Source organism: Egretta garzetta, unplaced genomic scaffold (genome assembly GCF_000687185.1).
Source record: "Egretta garzetta isolate BGI_Z169 unplaced genomic scaffold, ASM68718v1 scaffold49, whole genome shotgun sequence".
NCBI lineage: Eukaryota > Metazoa > Chordata > Aves > Pelecaniformes > Ardeidae > Egretta > Egretta garzetta.
In genome coordinates, this window is record NW_009260775.1 from 537,661 (window position 1) to 564,387 (window position 26,727).

At 39.3% G+C, this 26,727-nt stretch overlaps 1 protein-coding gene across 2 annotated transcripts; it reads right to left on the minus strand.

Moving 5' to 3' along the window:
• Positions 1–6,669: 6,669 nt before the first annotated feature.
• PRPS2 (phosphoribosyl pyrophosphate synthetase 2) lies at positions 6,670–24,124 on the minus strand. Of its 2 annotated transcripts, XM_009646338.2 has the most exons (7): positions 23,944–24,124; positions 21,335–21,355; positions 17,684–17,782; positions 16,473–16,597; positions 13,783–13,956; positions 9,117–9,276; positions 6,670–8,156 (listed from the first exon to the last, which is right to left on the minus strand). In XM_009646338.2, the coding sequence occupies exons 1-7, from the start codon at positions 24,046–24,048 to the stop codon at positions 8,064–8,066; spliced, it is 777 nt and encodes a 258-aa protein (XP_009644633.1). In that variant the 5' UTR covers positions 24,049–24,124; the 3' UTR covers positions 6,670–8,063. The 2 variants fall into 2 exon arrangements, with proteins under 2 accessions (XP_009644633.1, XP_035757619.1); XM_035901726.1 differs by lacking the exon at positions 21,335–21,355.
• Positions 24,125–26,727: the final 2,603 nt, after the last annotated feature.

The following is a 26,727-nucleotide window of genomic DNA, read 5'->3' on the forward strand; positions in this document are numbered from 1 at the left end:
CTACATATTTTTCTTTACCTGTTAAATAACAGTTCATAATTTCTCTGACTGTGGTTGTCCTGGTTTCAGCTGGGATTAATTTTCTTCCTAGCAGCTGGCATAGAGCTGTGGTTTGGATTTAGGATGAGAAGAATGTTGATGATATCGCACTGATGGTTTAGTTGTTGCTGAGCAATGCTTACCCCATTCGAGGACTTTTCAGCTTCCCCTGCTCTGCCAGGGGCACCAGGAGCTGGGAGGGGGCACAGCCAGGACAGCTGACCCCCAACTGGCCAAAGGGTGATTCCAGACCATGTGGCATCATTCTCAGGGGGAGTTGGCCGGGGGGCAGTGATCGCTGCTTGGAATGGGCTGGGCATCAGTCAGCAGGTGGTGAGCAATTGCATTGAGCATCGCTTGTTTTGTGTATTCTGTATGCTCCATTACTATTATTACTTCTTTTACCCTCTACTGTTTTATTAAACTGTCTTTATCTCAACCCACAGGTTTTACCTTTTTTTCCATTACTCTCCCCCATCCCACTGAGGGAGGAAGGGAGTGAGCAAGCGGCTGTGTGCTGTTCAGCTGCCTGCCAGGTTAGATCATGAGAGTGGTGGAGCTGAGGAACTCATTTTGGAAGAGTGGAACCTGAAAAATGAACAGGGAATGAATTTGCAATCATACTTTAAAATTTCCTGGGTTTAGTGGCCGAGTCATATAGACATAAACAAAACCAAGAAAGTGTACAGTTTCAGTCAAGGCCTAGGAAAGGGCTCATTAATTCACTATACATTCAGGTCTATATTGCTCACCTTCGTGCCTGATTACTAATAGTACTCTAATAAAATACAATTCCTCAGCTATTTACTGGTAGCTGGATTTTTCTTTTCACACAAGATGCACTGAGGTTTACATTGGGGGTTATTATAACTAATGCAGACATCTCACTGAAAGCCTGCTGTGTTCTGCAAGGCCATTCCATACATTTCTGGTAGGAGGAAAACATGCATTGCAAACACCCTACACTAGCTATCCAATTCCGAATATTTTGCAGATTGTAGGTCACCAGAAGAGAAAGTTAGCTTCCATGCATTTATAGTTATTCACCTTATTGTGAAGCAAATGTGCTTAATTAATTGTGAAATGGGAGAACGACTTGGCATAAGCTGGATTGTGAAAGTTGATTTCTTCAAGCCCATTGCTTAAACGTGAGACGCTTAATGCCCTTTTCTAAAGCACAGTGTCCAGTCACCTAACCTTGTAACTTTGACCGGAGCTCAGTGTCTTTGGAGACCTCCCTTGTGGTCCATACCTACAAACTTCAGAAATTCTAGCAGCTGTAGCGATGCTTTGCCTTTTGTTTTGGACTAGTCTGATTTTATTTTTTTTCATATCAGGAACCCGCTCTCACCCAGGGAAGAGCACATGAGTTTCAATTCCATGCAGAGTGAAACCGCAACTGTAGCTGAACACTAATAGAAACTCAGAGCGCTCTTTTGCCTTTTTTTTAACCTAAGGGATGTGGGAAACAAAACACAGCGATATTTCCCTTCAAAAGGTGGGGAGTAAAGGCAGGTGAGCTCAGCAGTCCAGCACTTCAGAACTATAATTTGGTTTTTAGAGGCGCAGGGAGTCACTGAGCTACTGATGTTAAAAGTTCAGGTTTCCCTCAGACGTTGTGCAAAATCTCTTTTGCCTCCTGTGAAACACAAAGTGACTGAAAGCAGGAAAGTACTTCCTGCTGTGCCACGTGCTGGGGGAGGACCCACTGGTAACAACACATATATTTTGCCACCTCTGTGAGCAAAGAACATAATTTAAAATACAGTAAGAGTCTTTACCCTCCTTGATCCGTCATCTACAGGTTTGGTTTTCAGTTAGATTGAAATTGGACTGGGGAACACTACATTTTCTTTCTTTTTTTTTTTTTCTTCTGAATGAAAACTTACAGCAAGTTGCTTCAGTTTATAAAAATCAGGATTCTACTGTGTTTATCTTAAAGTTACTTAAAGTCTTATAGTAATGTCTTTTCTCTAACATGCCAACCCTCATACCAATAATTATGATACAACACCAAGTGTTGATGGTTAATATGATGTTCAGTGTAACATTGCATAATTTACCTGGGAAATTATCAGGGAGAAGTTAAGTTGCTCAGTTTTTGAAATACATAAGTTGACTCTTTAAACTGATGTAGACAGCTGTCTGAAAAGAACCACAACGAGAAATGGATAGCCAAATTGAGGAAATGATAACAAAATCACCTGCAGAAGCCTTAAGGGATGTAAAAATGTTGGAACCCTGCTGATAGCAGTTGCAGAAGTGCATTTGCAGGCACTAAACATAACCAAAACAATAAACGGCAGGCAACAGTAGAGAAGACTGGCCTACAAAAAGGGCAGAGAAAGCTCCTAGAGCTCTGCTGAGGGAGGAGACCCTCACGGATCTGCAGTAAGAGCTTACCCAACCGCCTGGTGCACTGGCATATGCCTGTGGGAGCCACCAGCATCACAGAGATACGTTTTCCCATTTCTGAAAGCTCAGGCTACCCCAGTGCCAAGACTGACCATTTGGTGTTTACAACAGGTTAAACCTGTTTTCTGAAACATTAATCATTGTCCAATGCTCCAATCTACCTAGATCCCACTTCAAGGTCTCTTGTCCCTCAAGAGAGTCAACAGCCCCTCCCAGTTTCTAAAAAATTTGGGAGCACAGGTATTTCCTCAATCGTCCTGGTAATGGGGGGAGACTTTGGAAGGAAAAGACAAGCCCGGGTTATCAATATCTGGCTCCAGGATTAGTGCCTCTGCCAAAACTTTGGGCTTTTAAACCATGGAGGAGCCTTCGAGAAACAAGGTATGTTGGGGCCTGACAGGATCCACCTGTCCCAATGGGGAAAACAGATCTTTGGGAGTAAGATGGTGGGGCTCATTAAGGCAGCTTTAAACTAGAATTGCTTGAGGAAGGGGATACCAGAAGGATTGCAGCAGGTAAGACAAGGTTTGGCATGGCATTGCCAGAGAGTGGCAATCCTGGTGAGAACATTGGCACTGCTCCTGGGAGCACACAGGGCTCAGGAGCGTATCTGAAATGCTTGTACACTAACACACGCAGTATGAGAAATAAACAGGATGAAATGGAAGCATACAATAACATTGGTATTAGTGAGACTTGGTGGAATGAGTCCCACAACTGAAGTGCTGGGATGGAGGGCTACAGGCTGTTCAGGAGGGACAGACAGGGCAGGTAAGGTGGAGGTGTCACACTATATGTAAGGGAGAGAGGTTTGATTACACAGCCCTTACAGTTGGTGATGATGTGGTTGAGAGCCGCTGGGTAAGGATTAGTGGGATGGAAAACAAAGGAGATGTTGTAGGGAGTGTCTACTACCCGTTTCCCCCTTCCCAAGGGGTCAGTAAGATAGGGTAGCCAGGGGGAGCATCACTGGGGAGGCAGGGAAATGCTAAGGCAGTCATGTTGGAAGTGGTGGTGCACGCCAATGCAGGAACTGCTGGCAAATCATGCAACTGGCAGTTTTAGAGGAATTGTGGCACTTGTGAACTGGGTATCCTCACGTCCTATTTCTTAGTGATGAAATTACTAGCCTGCAGGACCACCCCAACTTGAAAAGTTTGATGTAGGTGATCCTGCCATGGTTTATGAAGTCATTCTCAGGCAAAAGCACTGGAACAGCCTCGACAGAACAATGTGGAATCTGGACGCTGACGGAACCGACCAAAACACATAGCAGGAAAGCAGCTCCATATAGAATGAAGGCTTAAGATTAGGGCAAGCAAGAAACCATAAGGATGCTCACATTAAACATGCAAGTGTGTCAATTTATGGGCTTCTAGAGACCATGAAACATGGTACTGACACTTGTTATAGGGCTTGTAATTGGCTTTTAAAAATTGTGCATGACATTTTTATGGAAGAGGGCTACTACTCAACAGAGGTTATTTTGATCCTAATTTCATGAACTGCAACTGATATGGGTTCATGTCCTTTCTCCCTCTATGTATATTTTTACAAATACACAATCTCTATATGATATAGATATTTCTGTTAGAAACCATGGAATACCCTGAGAATGGTGGCAAGATCAATAGCCCAGCTGAAGTGCATCGGCACTGATGCACACAGCATGGGCAAGAAACAGGAGGAGCTGGATGCCATTGTGCAGCTGGAAAACTGTGATAGAGTTGCCATCACGGAAACATGGTGGGATGACTCGCACAACTGGAGTGCTGCCATGGATGGCTATAGACTCTTCAGGCGGGATAGGCAAGGAAGGAGAGGCAGTGGTATAGCCCTGTTTGTTAGAATCATAGAATCATAGAATGGTTTGGGTTGGAAGGGACCCCTAGAGGTCATCTAGTCCAACCCCCTGCAGTAGGCAGGGACATCTTTAACTGGATCAGGTTGCTCAGAGCCCCGTCCAACCTGGCCTTGAATGTTTCCAGGGATGGGGCCTCCACTACCTCTCTAGGCAACCCCTTCCAGTGTTTTACCACCCTCATTGTAAAGAATTTCTTCCTTATATCAAGTCTAAACTTACCCTGCTTCAGTTTAAAACCATTACCCCTTGTCCTGTCACAGCTGGCCCTACTAAAAAGATTTTCCCCATCTTTCCTATAGGCCCCCTTTAGGTATTGAAAGGCTGTAACCAGGTCTCCCTGCAGCCTTCTCTTCTCCAGGCTGAACAAGCCCAACTCCCTCAGCCTGTCCTCATAGGAGAGCTGCTCCAGCCCTCGGATCATTTTTGTAGTCCTCCTCTGGACCCGTTCCAACAGTTCCATTTGCTGAAGTATATGGAGATGCCAAGAGCTTACTTTGATAACATTGATTCAAGTCCCTCTCGGCAGGGCTGCTCTTGATCCTTTCATTCCCCCAGCCTGTACTGATACTGGGGGTTACCCTGACCCAGGTGCAGGACCTTGCACTCGGCCTTGTTGAACCTCATGAGGTTCACACAGGCCCACCTCTCCAGCCTGTCCAGATTAGGAAGTGTTTTGACTATCTAGAGCTTGATGATGGTGACAAAAGTGTCAAGTGGTTATGGGTAAGAATCATGGGGAAGTCCAACAAAGCAGCTATTGTGGTGGAAGTCTGTTACAGACCACCCAAGCAGACCTTATCATCCTCTACAACCACCTGAAAGGAGGGTATAGTGAGGTGGGGGTCGGCCTCTTTTCCTAAGTAACAAGTGACAGGATGAGAGGAAAGCTGGCTCCTGAGCTCCGTTACTTCTTGTCTTCAATGTCTTTTGTTCTTTCCCCTCCTTTACCTTTTCTTACAAGTACAGTACCACACTGGTCTGGAATAAGAATGAGATAACTGTCCACAATCACACCTCATGACAACCATATTGCGCCTAGCTGGGATGGAGTTCATTTTCTCCAGAGCAGCCCTCTGATGCTGTGTTTTAGACTGGTCACCAAACCAGTGGTGGTAACACCCCAGTATTATGGCTCCTGGGGAGCTCACAAAGCCTCCAAGGCCTTCCTTGCTTCTCACGCTGGGCCCCTGCAGAGCAGGCTGGGCAGGGCAAGAGGCTGGAAGGGGACACAGCCGAGACAGCAGACCCCAACTGACCAAAGGGGTAACCCATGCTGTATGGTGCTGTGCCCAGCAATAAAACTTGGCAGGGGGAGTGTCACCAAAGCAGCCAGCAGCATTTCAAGTGCACAAAACACAGACACAGCAAGCTTAGTTCTGTATTTTCCTTCTGCTCTTTCCCCCCTCTGATCCTGTTAAATGCTGTTGAGTGGGTTTGCTGACAACAATCTGAGCAATAAGAACTTCAGCTACTTATAAACTGTTAATTCTAACTCCCAGTGAAATTTAAACATAGCATCCCTCCTGTCAGACTGTAAAAAGGAGAAGGATGATCATATTATGAAGATGTGTACCAGTCTGGTGTGATTAACAGTTCACCCTCATGTCCAAGACAGCTGGAGCATGATTTATGAGCAAGGTTTGCATGAGACTCAATGCCTACATTCCTCCATTTCTTCCCTATTTGACCTGTGCAAGGCATGGTCTTCAAACAAACCAAAAAAAGAGAATTAAAAGAATAAAAACAGAAGCAATCTCTTTGCACAAATAATTTTCAAGATTTATTTATAATACTTGTGCACAGTGAAGGCAAACAATTCAGCATTTTGTTTGTAACAAGGTCTGACCTAAAACAACTGAATTGATACCATGCATTAAAAGTATTGTATACTTTTTGCATAATAATAAGGCCTAAACTTTGGTATAATTATGTGTCCCCAGACTTGGGGTTAACAACTTACTAGTGAAGTAATATTTTCAAGACAATAGGTGAAATAATCTTACATTTTAAAAAGTTGTACCAAATAAAACAATCATATAAATTCATTTCCATTGTTTTATAATATATTTTTGAAAATTCAGCTGTAGTGAAGAATTCCTGTGAGAACTAGTGGCTGAACTGAATTCTCACCACAGTATCTTATATCCTCCATTTCTGTATTCATCACAGAGAGCAGCACAGGTGAAATTGTTTTACTAATTTTTATATAGGAAAAAGAAACCCACATCTAAAGACAAAATAGATTCATTCTCAGAGAAACCAAAAGAATAGTTTGTCTGAAGACTATCTTAAATGGAATGGAAAAATCCATTTTATAATACAACATTGTATCATTATAAATACATCCCAGGCTAAGCAAGGTAGGATAAAAATCAGGCTTTTTTTTCTAATGCAGCTCCACAATAAAGAAGCATCTCTCAAGCACAGCAAATGCTTTTGTAATTAACAACTACAATTTCAGGTAGGAAACAGTTTTCCCATGATCTAGGTGCAGAAACACTATCTTAATACATACAAGCTCTTCCTTTCTAGCAGGAAGACCGAAACACTCCATAAAAGGATTCAAAGACTGAAATTACAAGATCAGATTTGGGTTTTTTCCCCCCCCGAATCCTTTCCTGACTGCATTACCAGTACTTAACCATAAGCTTTTCTCAGCATACAAGAGGCAAAACTGTTTTCATAATGATTTTAATTCTCCAATGTTAAGTATTCGAGACTAACTAGTCTACCACAGTTGTCCGGCAACACAGTAAAGTACTGTGGTACTCTAATAGAAACCTGAAGCTCTACTGACTGTGCAGTTTGAAAAAAAAAAAAAAGTATTTTCAGATAGTTTTTAATCAAGTAAATGTGGGTAGAGACCAGCTTGTATAAATAAGTGTTTTATAAATTTGCTGTTTGGGCTTTGCATAGTGAAGCTTTACAATATTAACAGGAAAACTGCTATGAAATGATTCATATGATCATAATCAAGGAATGTCAAAAACTATGGGGAAAAAATGAAATTTAAACTAAACCGCTCATCATGAAAGATTGGTTCTTATTATTGAAGCACATGAAATTAATAATTCCAGGAATACCATAACATTAATCTTACAACTGAAGACAGTAACTGCACAGAATAGATGCTAAGCAAACAATTTAATGTAATGAGAGCTTTACAAAAGAAAACAGCAGCCACATATATCTTGTGGAAAAAAGAACAAAGTTTATGAAACAGTTAATACCATGGACGTGTCAACAGTTGTCAAAATTAACATGAAGTTTACATTCTGTTAAGGCTTACAAAACAGTATTCATGGTAGTTAAACATAACAAAACAAAAACCAACAGCTGCTTGCCTGACAGATGAATAGATACACGAAGCCCAAGCATGCAGCATTCAGCTTAACACAGAAAACGATCGTACATGCATACAATCCCGTTAAGTTCTATGAATAGTCTGTAGTTCCGTATAGGAAAACTGATTGGAAACAGCAGTTTAGCAGAAAGCAAGGACAGGCACATAAAAGAGAACTCGCATAACACACAAGACTTTCAGACTCTCAAGGGAATTCATAGTTTCTGCAAGACAGATTTATTGACCATTTACAAAGAACAAATGGTAATTACAAGACAAATATAATAATTAAACATACAAGCTCTGGAATTGTACAAAGATACTATTTTTTTTGTGGTTGAGATGCATTGTTAAGAACAGTGCTAGCTGAAAGGGCCTTTGCAAAGATGCAATCTCCTGCAGTTACAAGGGTACATGACTGAACAAGTAAGACACAGATTCACCATTGTGTGTTCTTCGAATTGCCTCAGCCAGGATCATGGAAATGTCAATAAACTGAAAGAAAAATCAAGAAGATAAAATTTATGTGATGCTAAGAACAATAAAACTATGCAGTTTATAAATATATGAACAAAAATATTGCGCTCTTACCTCTTCTAGGAAGTAAAATACCATTAAAGCATTAGGTACTTAGTATATATGCAAGAACTGCATTAATACAAAGTACAAACTCAAAAATTGAGGGGGAAAACATTGAATAAGATTGCTGCACAGGCATACTGCTGAAGACTTCTGGCACAGAGCATGTTGTCAAAAAAACTATTCTAGCCATCAGATGGCAGTGTCCGCTTGACACAAAGACAGTTTAAGGGAAGTATAAATCTTAAGGGCTTGCTTTGTTCAATAAATACCAAGTAAATTTTAAGCTTTTTAAAAATTCAATGGTGCATTAAAACAAAAAACAAAAAACCAAAACCAAGCCATCTTTTATGCTTTCCTCCATTCTGTACTAAGGAAAAACTCCAAAAGGGACACATGACTTAGCAGAACAATCTCATGTAAAAGCTACTGATCTAAGTCAGCTTTGTATTTTCAGTTTGGTTTTGAAAAAGAAACATATGTCAATGCTATCTTGAGCATTTTTTAGTGTATTTTAAAAAAGTCATCTAAGGTTTCTGTGGCACCCACAATAACATAACTAAAGTTCCTACCTACAAATACTGTATGATTAATATTGATCACCCACCCCCACAAAACCCAGCCAATTTACATTTGCCATTCTTCCACAGGCAGGCAAGCTCAATCTGTTGCAAATACCAAATATTTTGCAATACTCTATTGTACTACCTGAATCCCCTTAAAACAGTTCTTCAGGCATGTTTTAGCAAGATGTTCTGCAAATAAAACTGCATAATGTATTTTAGAAAATTATTTTCCTCTCAAGGATTATTCTAGTATCAGTGAACAGTAACTACAAATCTAGAGTTTAAATAGATGACAAAACCAGCACTGTACCTGAATTTTTGGGCAGTGTTTCATTTTCTCTTCTTGGGGGATTGTATTAGTTACCACAACAGCCTCAAATGATGCATTGTTAATCCGAGAAATAGCAGGACCAGAAAAGATGCCATGTGTAAGAATGGCATAAACTTTAGTAGCCCCAGCAGATACCAGCCTGTAGAACACGAAGGAAAAGTATGCTGTGATGTATGTTTACATACATGGCTATGATGAAGCCAGATACAAATCTCTAAGATACATTTTACACACAAATTCCTCCTGGAAGCTACAGGAAGATACAAGTATCTACAAAATAATTCACAGAATTTTAAACTTTTTCAGGTTATACAAATAAGTCTCAAAAAATAATAAATAACTGCTAATTAAATAAAAAACTTCGTATCAGTGATACTAATCGAAAACTCTGCGCTTTTGACTATATTAGCACAACACACAACTGAATTGCAGTACAAATTGTCTATCTTAATCAGGCAAAAATTAAGTAGGTTGGATGGCCGTATTCACAACTCTCTTGTGCCTCCATTATTGTCCACATTTATTTTCATTTGCAATTCAAACAATTCTTGGAAAGAGTTTCTGAGGAAGAAGAAATGTTAATTGTTAAAAGCCTATCTTACTGCAAAGGTTCTGGGAAGACATGCTGCTGATCCAAGCATGCAGTGAAATGATGCAACACAGGAAGAAAAAGTACAACTCAAAGAACTAGAACGCTTTGAATGAGTCAGAATCTCTTAATTTGGTTTTGACTAGCCTCTGCCTCCAGATGCTCAGCTGTGTTCTACCTGTCTTTCTAGTCTTAGACTTTCCTAGTCTTATCAGATCATAGCAGAAGCACAGTAAGATAGGAAAAAAAGACAAAACCACAGAAACCTCATACCATTTTGAATGACTCAACAGAATCAAAGTTTTCTGGTCATTCTCAGCATTACATTTAGTAGCTCCAACCTACAAGGAGGATGCACTGCAACTGGGTGAGTGTGTACCAAGGGTGTTTACTTAAGTTTGCACTTAAGCAAGTTGATCTGCTGTATCTGAAAATACATTTCTTAGTTCATCTGCTTGAGATGCATCTAGGTTGCTGACAAAGAGGTCTAAAAAGTATTTTGGTGAGCAAGTCTAATTAAGCACAAAGTACATCTCACAGATTTGGCATTAATGAAAAGCACTACTTCATGCCAAGAACATGATATAAGGCAGCATCACTAAAGCAAAAGCATCTTAATGAACACTGCAGATACATTGAGGTTTCTAATGGTTTTAGAATTTGCTCTATGTTTACCTACAGTAGATTTCTAAAGAAGTGCTTCTTTCATAACAGGAAAGAAATAAAGGCCTCCTGTTTGACAGGAATTAACCACAAAGAGCACAGCCCAGAAGCATGCTTTGGGGGTCTGAGGCAGATTAGTATAGATAGCAAACAACTGCAAAACATCTCTTTGCAAAATTCCATCAAATTTCTATCAAAGTGAGCAGAAACACAAGACTATAGGAATCCCTCTACCACAAGTTTTTTTACATCTGTTTTACCTATGCAAACAGCAAGCCTGCAACTGAAGACTGTAAACTCATGGGATGATCTTTACTTCAAACCACCAACAGTAATGTCTAGTTCACTTAAGCTTCACCCTGTTGCTTTGAAACTGTTTCCCACAGCATTCTCCTGGAGAAACTTGGCTGCTCATTGCTTGGAGGGACATATGCATTACTGAGTAAAAAACTGGCTGGGTGGACAGACCCAAAGGGTGGTGGTGAATGGAGTTAAAGCCAGCTGGCAGCTGGTCACAAGTGGTGTTCCCCAGGGCTCAGTACTGGGGCCAGTTCTGTTTAATATCTTTATCAGCGATCTGGAGGGGATTGAGTGCACCCTCAGTAAGTTTGCAGACAACACCAAGTTAGGCAGGAGTGTTGATCTGCTTGAGGGTGGGAAGACTCTGCAGAGGGACGTCAGCCTGACCTCAGTACTAAGGAACATTGTGAAGCGGTTCATCCTGAGTGCACTCACCAGCCATGTGCAGGACAATGAGGGCATCAGACCCAGCCAGCATGGGTTCACGAAAGGCAGGTCCTGCATGACCAACCTGTTTTCCTTCTATGACCAGGTGACCCACCAAGTGGATGAGGGAAAGGCTGTGGATGTTGTCTACCTGGACTTCAGCAAGGCCTCTGACATGGTAGCATGCTCATGGCTTAGACAGGAATACTCTTCACTAGCTAAAAAAATGGCTGGATGGCCAAGCCCAGAGAGTTGTGGTCAATGGAGTTAAACCCAGTTGGTGGCTGATCACAAGCAGTGTTCCCCTGGGCTCAGTACTGAGGTCAGTTCTGTTCAATATCTTTATCAATGACCTGGATGAGGGGATTGAGTGCACCCTCAGCAAATTTGCAGATGACACCAAATTGGGTAGGAGTGTTGATCTGCTCAAGGGGAGAAGGTCTCTGCAGAGGGACCTGGACAGGCTCGATCAATAGGCCAAGGCCAACTGTATGAGGTTCAACAAGTCCAAGTGCCAGGTCCTGCACTTGGGTCACAACAACCCTATGAAATGCTACAGGCTTGGGCAAAAGTGACTGGAAACCAGCCTGGCAGAAAAGGACCTGGGGGTGCTAGTTAACAGCTGGCTGAATATGAGCCAGCAGTGTGCCCAGGTGGCCAAGAAGGCCAACAGCATCCTGGCTTGTAGCAGAAATAGTGTGGCCAGCAGGAGCAGGGAAGTGGTCGTGCTCCTGTACTTCGCATTGGTGAGGCCACACCTCAAATGCTGTGTTCAGTTTTGTGCCCCTCAGTTCAAGAAGGACATTGAGGGGCTGGAGCGTGTCCAGAGAAGGGTGATGAAGCTGGTGAGGAGTCTGGAGAACAAGTCTTCTGAGGAACTGCTGAGGGAACTGGGGCTGTTTAGCCTGGAGAAAAGGAGACAGAGAAGAGAGCTTATCCCTCTCTACAACTGCCTGCAAGGAGGTTGTAGCAAGGTGGGTGTTGGTCTCTTCTCCCAGGTAACATGCAATAGGACAAGAGGAAATGGCCTCAAGTTGCACCAGGGGAGGTTTAGATTAGATATTAAGAAAAATTTCTTCACAAAAGTTTGTCAGGCACTGGAACGGGCTGCCCAGGGAAGTGGTCAAGTTACCATTCCTGGAGGTATTTAAAAGACAGGTAGATGAGGTGCTTAGGGACATGGTCTAGTGGTGGACTTGGCAGTGTTAGGTGAAGAGGTGACTCAATCTTAAAGGTCTTTTCCAACCTCTATAAAATACAGTCAGGAAGTATCACGTGGACCTATTTTTGATGCAAGACTACTTGATACTCTCATAGTGTCTACAAATATATTGGACAGGAACATAAATTCAATTGCTCTCAACTGAGACATACTAGCTTTAGGAAGGATTACATCCAAGAGTAGCAATGCTACAGTAAATGTTCAGCAACATCAATTTAAAACATTCCTGTATCTTGCTCCTCAGGAGTTCCTTCCCACTTCCAGCATGCGCTGTTTACAATCATACAGGGGTGGGCTTTGCTATAAACAACATGAAAATACAAGATCTTTGAATGGAATATTTAAAACCTCAGGACTCTGGCCAAGTTTAGATTGCAGCCCTTGACCTCCCAAACCAAAGTCAGTAGCACATATCTGGATATGCGTGGATGGGCAGGAGCACTTTAGTCTAGCATTGCTCAACTGTAATACCTCACATTTGTTTTTAATGAGTTTCAGTCCATTTCTCCAATTTGTCAAGACTATTTTGAAGCTAGACTTACTCTCATACATACTGAGTTGTGAAGCTACAGCCATAGGAAAAGTTAATCATTTCAGGAATCGGCAATTTTCTTAAAGGCTACAGACATTACCAAAGTTCAGTGCAGTCAATAATGCCAACTTCTGTGGAAACAACCCTACTACTACCCTGAAATGTACCAGCATAATGCCAGCTGGAAAACCATAAAGTAATCCTTTTAACTGAGGCCCTAGCAGTGCTAAGTAAAGACAGTGGGTCTACATTCACACGCTCCACTTCTTGAAGTGGACCAACTGGAAAGAATCCAGAGGGCATCAACAACAAATGAGAAGTCTTGAAACCATGTGGAAAGACTGAACAAACTCAAGTCGCTTAGTCTAGAGGGGAATGAGAACACTCTTCAACTAACTTCCAGACAAAAGACAGAAAAACTTATTTTCACCTCCCCAGATGAAAAGGGCAAGTAGTTTTATACTGAAAATGTACATTAAAGATTTAATATTAAACACACATTGAGCACTGGGGAAAAAATACTTTCCAATGTCAAATCTAGTAAATCTTTGAAAAACTGCCTAAGGAGAGTGGAACGACTCCATGATAAATGATATTTCTATGTCATTTCTGCCTAGGAACTGAAAAATGCAGTAGATGGTCCAAGTCCTTTCCAAGTCATACAGCTTTTTTATTTATTCTGTCCTCTTTCTAAACACAGAGAATACATTTCTGTAAATATTTTCTCAATGCCACTTTCTAAAGAAGGACACAACTTGATCACAGGACTGTGACCTATAGACTCAAGGATCAGACTGACTTCATGCTAGAGGTCAGGTTGGGTTATAAGCATGCAAGACACAGCAATGTGTTCATCGGCTATCTGCAGGTGACAGTACAGCAAGACAGCAGGCCAGTTCATAATAATACTTACTTGTCTGCTGCATGACATATTGTGCCACATGTGTCAGCCATATCATCGACGAGAATTGCTACTCTGTCTTTCACATCACCAACCAAGACCATTCTGTCCACTTCGTTTGCCTTCTTTCTTTCCTTATGAATGAGAGCAAATTCCACATTCAGTCTGTCAGCAATTGAAGTAACCCTAAGTTACAGAAAGAAACGCACCTCATTTAGAGAATTATTTTAAAAGGAAGAACAGAGCCGTGTATGTGTATTTTCATAAAACACAGGTTTTATGTTTCCTGGCTTTCAAATTACTGCAGCACAAACTTTTGCAAGTAATGAGACATGTTAGAAACCATCTTAATTCACTGCTAATAAATCCAACCAGACAGTCTTAAGCTATACTCCAGAAATCAATTTTTTTATTTAATTGACTTTGGCTTTCTGTCATTAAGTGCCTGCTTTGAAAACATTTCAGCTATTCATAAGCATTTATTAAGCTGTTGCAATACCTAGTCACACTAGATAATCTAAAGTAGAGGTAGCCTCAATTCTAAGCCTACGGCAGCATGCACTTTAACATCCTAACTGAAAATATCATTGCAGGAATGTGAAACCAAAGGGAAAAAACAAACAAGTTAATAGTGATTAATAATTCTTTTAGCAGTACTTACTAGCAATCAAGTACCTTACTTCATTAGTAATTCCCTTAGCAATACACCTACTTGACAGAGATCTTTTAAATCTATTCAGGGTGACCTCTGGTGGCCAGACAAACCTCCAATTTCTCCAACTTAATTTGTTACAGACTTCTGATTGCTTTTTTCAGTTTTGTGGTTTTTTTTTTAATATACCAGAGCTGGCATGTATAAAGACACAGGAATAAACAATACTATGCTTTTTTTATGCTGGTGCAACCTTGTAGCCTGCCTTTTTAGAATAAGTTTAGAATATTGTTAACAAGGTTATTAATGTGCACAGTTAGAGAATACAGTTTTCTTTAACACTTAAATATTAAGGTGTTGTTGGGTACTGTATTTCAACAACTGGGCAACAAACAAAAAACCCAAATATTTTGGTGTTTCTTTGTGAGCAATAGTGTAATTTAATAGCAAGCCTCAATAACTCAGAGGCATTAAGATATCAATAGAATTTACATGCCCTATTGCAGTCACAAAATTTAATAAGCTGGGGAAAAAAACCCAAGCAAATGTTAAGAAACAAAAAAGAAATAAGATGTTTTAAATGAGTGCAAGAACATGTATGGGTTTAAGTTTCTTTAATGCTTAAATTTTAAGACAACCTTTCTTCTCATTCTATTCACTTTTCATTAACCCAAGTGTTATTTTGAAGGTACACATTATTTAAATGGAAAGGCCAAACCATTTTCTTTACATTACTGAAGGTGATGGAAAAGCTTTGAATTGATTGAAAGCAACATCTTCCCCTACTTCACCAGTAACTGCTTGGTTGCATTACAACAGAAAGGTACCAAAAGATAGGGTCTAGCTAGCTATGTTAAATACAGTGAGAGTGGTCCTCAAAAAATAAACTTTTATGATCAGTTTGATAATATACAAATATTTGTTAGGGGAAAAAGTGCTGCCTTCTGACTTGAATTCACAAAGGCTGTATTTCATTTAAAAAACACACACAAACACAAAACAATGGTGAAAACATCAGTATCCAGATAGGAATGAATAAATTCAATTGACCGAGTCACCTGAATTTTAGAATGCTTTCTGTAGTTTATATTCTTCACATCCTTACCTTGATTAAACAGGAACAACTATGGAGTTCTAATCAGTCTTACTTCCCTATTAATTACTGGAACATGAACACTCACAACAGACCCAAGGGCATCAATTAAAATCAAATTATGACAGTCTCACATTTTCCCCATATTACATTCCAAATATTTAAATTACTATGGGCTTACAGAATTCTTACTTCATTTGTCTTTGTTCCCATTCAGTTTTGTAGCAGCAGCACGGCCAATAAAACTTGAAAAATAAGCATTGTGCCTCAGCGGCATGCTTTATCACCTCATCAGCCAGCATGCTTCTGAGCTTTTGCATTAGTTTATATTCAATAGATATGAAATAAAAGATAGTCTCCTAAATGAGTAACACATGAGTAATGCATGCTGCAAATGAAGAAACACTCTAATGAACTAACTTTTCTATTCTATTCTTTTACCACTCAAACCAAAACTTCACTCCATTTTTCTAGTATCCACAGTGCACAACTTGGGGTCAATAGGTTTACAGGTGGAATGCAATAACGTAGAGAAAAAAAAAAGAAACACAACACAAGCAAGCTCTTACCTAAATGCCAGCAGGTACAGTGGGGATAGGCGATATGCTTTGACAGAGAAGGGAAACTTAGGCAACTCCAGAGTGAAGCAGGAAGAGGTGCAGCAACTGGACTAAAGAAGCAAGCAGCAGGAAAAATCTCTTCCCTCTTGTGGAGGGATTCAGCTAGAGAGGCCATATCCAGGGAGAGAGAAAAAGATTTTCTTTAGAGTATAGAAAGCTCCTGGATGTTCTCAAGCACAAACAACACTGGAAAAACTAGCTGTTCTGTTTTGCAGTTGGATTCATCAGTGATATACGCTATATCTTGCACAATTCATAGAGGAAAAAAAGACTACACAAACTAGTTCATTAACCACTGACTATACGGAAAACAAAGAATTTTAGGCTTGTATAGTACCTTTTTGCACCACCCGCATCAGGTGAGACTATTATACAGTTTCTCCACTCCAAAATGTTCTCTTTAATCCACTGCAGCACTGCAGGTTCTGCATACAGGTTATCTACTGGAATGTCAAAGAAACCCTAGTCCGAAAGAGAAAAAGAGTTTCATGAATGTATGTTTGTGTCTTACATGGAACAAAGACATGGGGGGGAGGAAATCAAGCCTTTGTCTTTCATGTATGGTAGAACTTTAACTAGTATTTTACATTCACCTAATTCTGCCCTCTTGTATTACTACAAAATGCAGAAGTTAAACAAATATGATGGTCTCAAAATCTCACCCAAGAGTAGAAATAAAGAACAGCTATTCTCAAATGATACAAAAGTCAGGAACAAAGATCACCTTCAGGCACTCAAGTAAATTCACGCTTGTGAAAAGCTCTCAAAAAAATACAGTGATTAGGCTTCAACTTCCATAAATTACAACTTCTGACATAAACAGTAGTATTTCAATATGGGGAAGATTCAAGTTAATATTACTTGAGCAGCAGAAACGGAATCTTAGTTTTTGTGCAAGTTTTAATGACAAGAAATTTTTGCTCTGTTAGACCACAAATGAAACTGCTTTTTATTTGCGTGACAGCCATCTAGCATAACAGGAAATTATGATTAAACAGAATACCAGAACTGGAAGAGAAGGTATTTTCTAGGAAAAGCAAGGTATCTTGAAAGGAGGTACACATGAGAATGACAAACGATGTCTGCTCTGTGTCTGAGTTTTGTGATTTGCTGAATTCAGCAGTAAGCACTTAAGGGTTGCCAGCCTTCATCTCCACTTCTCTTAAGAGAATATTGTCCTCTTGGCTGTAACAACAAAACTATCTAGAGCAACACTATAATCTCTGACCAGGTGAAGATTAAGAGAACTTGCCCCAAACCAGTGTATTTTGTGTTCTGGGAGCACTTACACTAAACTTGGGAAATTCCACTGAGACTCCAATGCACAAGTATGCAAAGTGCCTGCAAAATCACCCCATAGAATCAAGGCTGGTCTCTTTCAAAAAGGGAATTTAATTAGAAACAGGTAGCGAGACTCTTTTTGAACCCTGAATATTACACTTGTGTACATGGCCTTTCAAAACAATGAGAAAAACACAGAATTAATATTAGTCTTTCACATAAATTCAGTAGAGCTCCTAGCCACAGTTAGTAACAACTGTTAGTTACCTGGATCTGAGAAGCGTGCAAGTCCATGGTGATGATGTGGTCAGCCCCTGCCACTGACAGCATGTTGGCAACAAGTTTGGCAGAGATCGGAGCACGACTCTGAGGAATAAAGCACAAATGTTCATATTTTAGGAAGATTGTCTAGATGCAAGGAGTCAGAAAATTAGCTACTTTTACTGATTTTTCCTTTAGAATATTTGGAATCTAGATATGAAGAGCTCCAGAACTTTAACCAAACTAGCCTGTAAATAGCTAATCTTGCTACTAAGGTTTTGAAACTCAGCAAAATATTTAGGAATATCTAAATCAGTTTTCACAGTCTGCCTAATAGTGCTTTGTAGTAATTAGACTAACAAACAGATAAAATTGGGGATATAGTTTTCCAATTCTTCTATTCAAAACTTTCAGCCAGCTTTTCTATAGCAGAAAGACAATCTCCATTTCTCTAAGCCACTACCCTACACTAACACCCAACTCTCAAGCAACTACCCTGCTCTACAAAACATTGCCAAAAACAAATATGGAAGGCAGAGCAAATCCAACTTTTGAATTAAAATAAAGTCAGTATCAAGCATTTCTTCATGATAAAGTTTGTAACAAATTCATGTTGGCAGAGGTCTTCTACCCTGGCCTATTTGTTTATTCTTTTTGGCAGGCTTGACTGTTGAATGCAATTAGAAGCCTGGAATTCCCAAAAGGGACGGGGGAGATGAAAAAAAACAGAGAAGTGGAAAGAGCAAAAGAAAGTGGAAAGAATGAAAGAGCAGCAAAAAAAAAAATCTAATTAGCAAAGTTAATGCCAATGTCAAGAGCTTTTAAAAAAGTGACAAGGATAGAGAACAAACAGCAACATAAAGAAGAAGAGATGGAAAGTCATGACTGGAAGATACCTCGCTACTTTTTTTGAGCAACTCCAAAGTTTTTTCAGATTTTTTTTAAGCTCTAAAGAAAGACTATGTTGCCCTGGCAGCTTTCTCTGTAACAGAAAAACTAAACAAAACTTCCTGTTTTCTTTTGGCCAATCTTTAAATAAGACTAATAGCTGGCAAGAACATCAGCATGAAGGCAGAACTGCAATTCAGAGGTTCCATCTCACTGTCAGACTCTGGTTTTTGCTGGCACAGTATTCTCTCCTGCTACATCTCTTTATCAAACAGCCTCATTTAGCCTCCTAGGAACCTCTTCTCCCTCCACCCCACATACACAATCAGAGAGTATCTCTGCTGTCCTTCCACTGATGCTTGAGGGCATAACCCAAAATAAGCTAACCACTGCCAACTTAACCTGGATGCTTTTCTGTCTATGTATTTTCCTCAAAAATTTTCCTAATTTAGGTGGAAACTTGGCATTTCTCTGTTTTAACCTGCAGATTGCCAACATACTTCCAGAAAAGAAACTCAGATATTGCAGTCTTTCTTATGGCTGGATCAAGTCTGTTGTCATTACAGAAATCCTTCATTCTGAAAACCATCCCTTTTGGCTTATGTGTTTCACAGAACATCACCACTGATTGGCCTGTGTAAGATACACAGAAGATATATGCAACAGCTAGCACTTCTCTAGATCTCTGTAATTCAGATGCATGTAGCTTCCGTAAGGGTTTGCCATCATTAGCACTTTGACACAGATGATTTTCCAGTTACTGAGGACTATGCTGCTCCTCATTTCAGTTCAGTTCTGTAAGGTTCAAGTCGGCCAAAGCTTTCTGGGCATTTCTTTTATTAGCACTAAACTTTTGGTTCATGCCATTCAAGTTCCTGATCACTTCAGCTCATCTTCGCAGCACAAACTAACCTTTTTAAGCTGGGCATCAAAATATTCTCAAATCTCTGCCAACATCTAATAAAACAAAGATTTAGTTCCTACTCTTTTGACTCTACCACAATGTTCTCTTACCAGCTCTTTGCAAAGATCTGGTCTGATGGTACAGCTAAGCTGGACTAACAGGTGATGCTGAAGCAAGAGGTTTTCTCCCCTACTTGTCCCATCCTTTCTTCCCAGGCTATACACTTCCACTGCTTCCCTTGTGCTGCACACCAGGGCTGGACTGAACCCACAGCAGCCAGACAAGGCAGCTCAAATGGAAAAGAAGGGAAAAGACGATGGCAAACCAGGACCACCCCCTCTGGCAGAAATAAGTAATAGATCAGGATAGTTGCTAAAGGCAAATTATGTTCTTCCCAGAACACAGTTTGCCATTTCCACTCCATCTAGCATACTGAATGTTGCTTTCATTTTTTTTCCATTTCTGTTCAATGCGAATACCACAGCTTGTCCCATGTATCAATATCATGAGTGTCACTATCACAAAAAAACCAAAATACTTTCCTGCATCAAATACTAATGTATACGTTACCAGTTGGTACTTCTTTCAGCTGCTGGCCTTGCAGGCTGCCTTCCCAGAAGGAAAAACTTGAAGGTTTTACCACTAGGTAACTTGTTTTAGCAGACATGCAAACATCACAGACTGCCTAAGTGTTGGTGGACAGAGGGTCTTGGAAGGAAAGATAGCCAGACACCAATACCTGTTTCTCAAGAATGGGCTAATAGGAGATTAAGACAAATGAAGTTTGCAGCTATCTGACAGTTTCCTTTACACAAAACTGTGCATTAAAAGAAAACACACATGACATGTTCAAAAGGATTTAAGATTTGATTGCTTGCATAGAAAGCAAGTTTTGTGCTACAATATGATCCAAATCGAAGATTACTTTAAAATCAAAGGAAGTATATTCATGGGAACCTCAGATAACCTGGCCTCATTATTCAGAAACTTGGATGACAAAGGTAGATGAGAACAAGATTTTCTTCATCTTGGAGTTTGTAAGGTTTGCTTCTGATCAGAGAGGCAAGAAAACAAAGAGATTCACAGTATTCATTGTTCCATTCTTTGACACAATTTGAGATTAGTTTCAGAATTATTAGTGTGAAACGCAACATTACATTATGTACAGAAACTAAATTGTAAAAAAAAATCACTGAGTTTTTAATTCCTAAGAAAATTCCCCATTTACGTAATAGTCATATAAATTATTTCTTCCTTTGTGATGCATTACAAATTTATTCACGTTTCTTAAAATTACCAGGGGCAGGGGGGAATCCACAAAGCTAGTATAAAACAACCTCACAAGAGTAACTATGCAAAGGACACATAGCTGAAAGTAAAAGTTGTCCATCAAGATTAAAGCTCTGTTGCCTTTAAGGATCTTATTATGTTGTCCTGCTCAAAATGCATCACATGCATACTGGACAAAAAAAAAATCCAAGAAACCCCAAAGACTTATAACTGGAACTTTCACTTCCAAGAAAGCCAGTTGTGAAGTGTATGGATGCCGAATATTCACTAATGTATTACTTAAATTTATCGTTTCAAAAATGAGATATGCTTTGAAGCTTCAGAAGTTGACAGCCATTATCTTGAATGCCCAGATAAATTTGTAACTAGAAGCTAGGCATTTTCTAGTAGCAAATTATTCCACAGGATTACTGTCATGGCCTAGGTGAAACACAACTGAAATCAAGAAGTGAAACTGAAAACGTTCCTAGTTATACATAATGTAACCCAGTTAGTTTCACTCTTTAAGGCCATATTAATGGAAATGCATAGCGTTAGATTAAAAAAAAAAAAAAAAAAAAAGAGAGGATACCTACCCAACGCTCCACGGACCCCTTCTACAAATCAAAAAAACAAAGTTACATGAGCTGTAGAACACCAAACTCACCTGTCGCTCTACTTCTAAATTATCTCAAAGGCATCTCTGCAGCATCCTACATTGATGTGTCCTGCCCATGGCTTGGAAGGTTAGCATAATTAGAGGATGCATAAATGCAACTATGGCCAAAGCACAGATACACCTGAGCTAATTTTAAATTAGCTACTTCGTGTATCAGAAGTATTTAATTTATGGCAGCGCTCAATTGCATCTGAATTAATTTACCAACTTTTCTACGATTCTCAGCAAGCCTTTTTTTTAAGCCTCAGTTTCTCATTTAAAGCTAATCCAGGTTTAATGCTAAAATTTCCAGAGTTGATTACACAGGCCTTGTTCAGACTATGCTTTTTTACTGCAAGGCCCTTTCCATAAATAAGTCAGGAGCACTTTCATTGCTCTCAGCAATCACAGCTATAACAGAGGCATGAAGAATACAGGGTTATTTCAAGCAGAAAGGACTCAGTCTGTTTAGTTCTTTATGGATGAAAGTCAACAACTTAAGTCAAACCAGAAAACAGCATCCATTAGTGAAGATTATACTGCTTCAGTTTATAGTCAAGCGAACTACAGAAATTTCTTACACCAGGAAGAAGAAAATCTGTGTCTAACTATAGGAAGAAAATGGCTGGCACTTTACTGTCACTTCAGGCAGCACACAACGCTTGTGCACTCAACGTGGGTCAAAGACCAAGTGATGTGATGCAATCCAACAGTGGGAGGAAAGATCTCCCTGTCAATAAACTGCCCAATGTTAACAGCTATATTTTAGCTTATTTTGCAACGTGGAGGTCAACTACCAAGGTTAATTTCCAAAGATGGCAAACATTTTCTCAGTTGCAAAACAGAGGTAAAAGAAAAAAATAAATGGCTTGCATAGAATTGCCAGAGAACTCCATGACACCCAGAGAACAATCCGGAACAATGCTCAAAATTTCTGTTCATCAAAATCACTTTTCTAGGCTATCCATCTTCACATGACATTTCCAAAAATACAAAATGCTCCTGGGAGGCATGCTGGGCCACCACACTGTGGGTTTTAAGTGTCTCTTGGAAGTCCACCACATGGATTTTGGGTACCCTTGGAAAGGCATAACCTAGATGCATGGAAAACTGGGGACATATTCATTGTTTTCCCACGCCAAGAACTCACAGGATAGACCAGCAGAATCTTCTAATATGAATTTGGAAGTCAAAGCGTATTGAGGTACATTCCTTCCCTTTCAATAAAGTGTTTATTGCTTCCCTTTCAAGCTCTTCTAATAAAAACAAGTATTTCAGCTCTCCTGATCGAGGGAGAGCATTATTCAATACAAAACACAGCAAAAATGAAGTTCCAGAAGACACAGGAAAAGAATAGGGAGCTACTACTAACCCCTGAATTCTGCTTTTGGAAGTATAACAAGTTGGTCTTCATACTAGTACGGTGTTAGAGAGCCTGCGTTTAATTAATGAGTATACCAGAAAGTAACTTTTCTGGTATTTAGTTTTGTTCTCAGGCATCACAGATTTTTGTAACAGCTGCTATTATTTTTAGCTTCTGCATTACTTCTCAGTCCTGTTATGTTTTATATAAAAGAATGTAAAGAACAAAGAACAACAGAAGGCTTTCAGGATGGTTTGCTTGATGCCTAAAATGAAAGGGAGGAGCAAGTCCCTTTATGGGAAGTATCAGAGGGGGAATTTTCCAAAAAGACAACCACCCAGTCCTAAAAGCCAGATTCATATTTACACTCATTAGTTATTTTCAAGGGAGTTTAAGCAAAAGTAACAGTCACATAACATATTAGAGGGGGGTTGTATATACAGTAGAGAAGGAAAGTTTAATTCTGTATTTTTTTTTAAGTCAAACTCACTTGCCACAGCGTTTGTTACTGTGTTATCAGCTTGGTTGAACTGGTATATTCATCAGCTATGGCAGACCAAATTCAGGAAAAGGGCACTAAGATCAGAAGAGTATTTATGGGGTTTCTGAAAAATTTTTGGTCTCCATCAATGAAATTTATTACAGATATAAAACCTTTATTTTATGCTGCAAGGCAGATTAAAAAAGTTTTTATCAATTACTGTTATGCATTGCAGACTTAATCACTTCCTTCCACTTGGTTCTGTTTAACCATATAGGGTAAAATCCACCTATACAATGGTTACAGCACTTCAAATTTAGGATTTAATTCCATGCAGTTAAAATGTTTAAAAAGGCATAGGCTCTTCATATACAGTTTAAAAAAAAAAAAAGCAGCTAGCAAGAGCAGGAAAACAGTCCCATAAGGTGACGTTTGCTAGCAGAACAGTCTGCAATATACCACGCATGTAGGATGTACCTAGTTTTTCAAACTGAAGGCGTGTTAATTATCAAAACACAAGCAAAAAAATAATTTGTCTCATTTCATTCACCTACAGATGATGTAATTCAACATTTTACCAAAAAAGGATGAAAAAAAGCAAATCTTCAAATCACTTGAATTTTTATGAAGTGTTTTCATCTCCAAAAATTTCAAGTGAACAAGCTGAAAAAAAGCCGCCTGAAATTACAGAGTTCTTACCTACCTTGTCTTTCTTATCTTGCCTGGCATATGGAAAACATGGAATTACAGCAGTCACTCTGGAGGATGATGCAATCTTGCAAGCATTGATCATGATGAGAAGTTCCATTAAGTTGTCATTTATTTCTCCACAGCCACTCTGGATGATATACACATCTTCTCCTCTCACACTTTCACCAATCTCTACACTGAAAGAGCAGGAGATGACCATTTAAACACTTGAATTTTTGGAAAAGCATTATTAAAGAACAGAAAAAGCAGTTTTGTTTTAACAAACTTTCATAGCTTTATCCCCATTTAAAGTAAATTTTTTTTCTTTTTACACTTATTTGGATAACTGTCCCCTTGATACAAAGTCTATTTCAACATAAGCCAGTCTAAAATTTACTTCAGCCTAAATATGGTCTTCATAAGGTCAGCACCAACCAACATGTAATTATGGCTATAGCACTGATGCAGCTCACAATGTTATTATGTTTTATACCGCTTTTTTTGGTTCAGTCTGTATATTGTGTGTCCTTGTCGTCTCCCACGAGATGACCATTTAAAGAATAAGCTAGATAAGTACAGAAACAGAGCCAACTTTAGAGCATTAGATCAAAATGCCTCCTTAAAAAGGGCAATTTTTTCTATGATAATTAAGATATTACTAAATTCAAGAAACTACTGCATTTTAGAAGAGAGAAGTATCAAAACCCACCCCATAAACAGAAGTCTGGTTAAAATTTACACCATGATGTCCAAGTATAGTATTATTTTTAAAAAAAAAAATCTTAGAGTAAAGCTAGGAGGCCTGCTCATCAACAGCTCACCACAACTCAACAACTCTCACATGGTGTCAGTTGTTCTATTTGCTCTAACTGTGCTTACATACTCTGGTTCCTTATGACAGTATCTAAGAGTTATTTTATTCTTCCACAGATTTCAAGGCAAGTTCTGGCACTGATCACTGCTCCCACCACAGAATTCAAAAATTAAATACAGCTTATAAACAGGAAAAAAAAAAAAAAAATCAATCAGTTGAATGTGGATTCTTTTTCAATTCTAGACTGAACCAAAAGAAATCTACTGTTGAACGACACTAACTTTCCATTCCCGTTACTCCAAAACTCACACATAAAAAAGCAGACTAACCTTTATTTTTCCCCGAATCCACGCACCATGTACAAGAAACATACAGACTTCCTAAATAATGAGGCAATCAGACCTTTCAAACCCATGCTCTATTAAGTCAGTCTTAATTACTAAACGCTAAAATATTGTGGGTCCTTATTGAAAAGGTTGTGTCTTTACCCAAGACACAAATAAGCAAAAACTCCTGGCTGTAAACCATCCAAATGGCCCAGATGTGGGTAGAATAATTTCTCTGATGGGTCCTTCAATGCTGAGGCTTGTTTCAGTCAAACACAGTCCAAACAATTTTTGTTTATCAGCTTTCAGGGTGCTGTGTAAGACTCATTAGCTTTCTGTAGCTACAAAACACAGAAAGGAATTTACTGCTTAAAAACATCTTAATGATATGCAAACATTTGATTTATTACCATCAAGATAGTTGAGTCCATGCTCTCAGCTCCCCTATCTGACTACTCTGCAGCCCCAAACAAGCTATAAAAAGATCCTGTCTTAATTTTTCTCCTTAATTGAATACAATTTTTGCTGAAGAATGCTACCAGCAGGATTTCTTAAGGCCAAAAGAAAGTAAACCATCTAGCAAATGCCAGAATCTCTGGAAGCACAGAGATGGTCAGGGACAGTGTCATCTGCAGATATATCGGTGTCAATCCAGGAAACCTTTTGGAGGCTTTCATCATGGCACAGACACAGAATTTTTAGTCATAAAACTGTTACTTCCCTAACCAAGTTTTTGATCAATGAAATAGAGCTGTTCAGAGAAAACTGTTTTGATCAAAATAGCTTCTTAGTTTGTTTTCCTTCTTGGAGCTGAAAAAGTTTTGGTCAACATAACTAAAGTTCAGCAAGACCCTAAGCATACTCCATAACTGGAAGAACTGGTCAGGCATAATTAGAAGCCCTACAAAAGACAGCTCTGGTGTTGGAGTATCAAGAGTTCCACTTCCCAGAAGAATAAAAAAAAGCCAAATAAATAAATCAAGAAACCTGTCATTGCTTCTGAACACACAAATCCAGCTCCAAGTAAAGTACCTACCCACTAGTTTACAGACACAGCCTCAATCATCATTATAGATTCATAGTTATTATAATGAGGGCTCAGCACTTACACAGACCTGCTCAGTAACAAGTGGTGTCACATACCACACCGTTGGAATAGGTCCAAAGACGACCATCACCACATGCAAAAGCTCTATAGTACCTCTTTCAACCTAAGACTGTGAAGTTACACTCCAGTTCTGGAAGTTAACCTAGGAGCCATTACAAAGGAGAAGAAAGTAGAAAACTCCTAAGATGAAAACACTGTCAATTTTCAGTGGAGAATGTTATTGGAGTGGCAAGGAGGGCAGAATGAGATTTCAGTACTTCGGAAAAAAAGTAACCGCTGGTTTTATAGACACATTTTGTAATAGGAAAAACCTTTGCTGAAAGACAAAAATTACAATCTTCATGTTCATTATATACACAAAGAACATCAAATTATAACACTCGGAGTTGTTTTGCTCTTTTAAAAAACCCAGTCATTTCTAAGCAAACCGCTAAGAAATAACAGGTTTCAGAAGGTCAGGGAATACACTTCGAGATAAATATATACATGGTTAATACAATGGACCTGAAGTGATGCATCTTCCATTGCCATTAACTACTATCTTTTCAA

Excerpts from the sequence above, each read along its gene's own strand:
- PRPS2 (XM_009646338.2), bottom strand. The coding sequence starts at position 24,048 with ATGGAACTTCTCATCATGATCAATGCTTGCAAGATTGCATCATCCTCC. Across the intron at positions 21,356-23,943 it reads GGCAAGATAAGAAAGACAAG|AAGGGGTCCGTGGAGCGTTG; the intron begins GTAGGTAAGAAC and ends TTTGATTTGTAG. Across the intron at positions 13,957-16,472 it reads GATGCGGGTGGTGCAAAAAG|GGTTACTTCAATTGCTGACA; the intron begins GTACTATACAAG and ends TCTGTAACTTAG.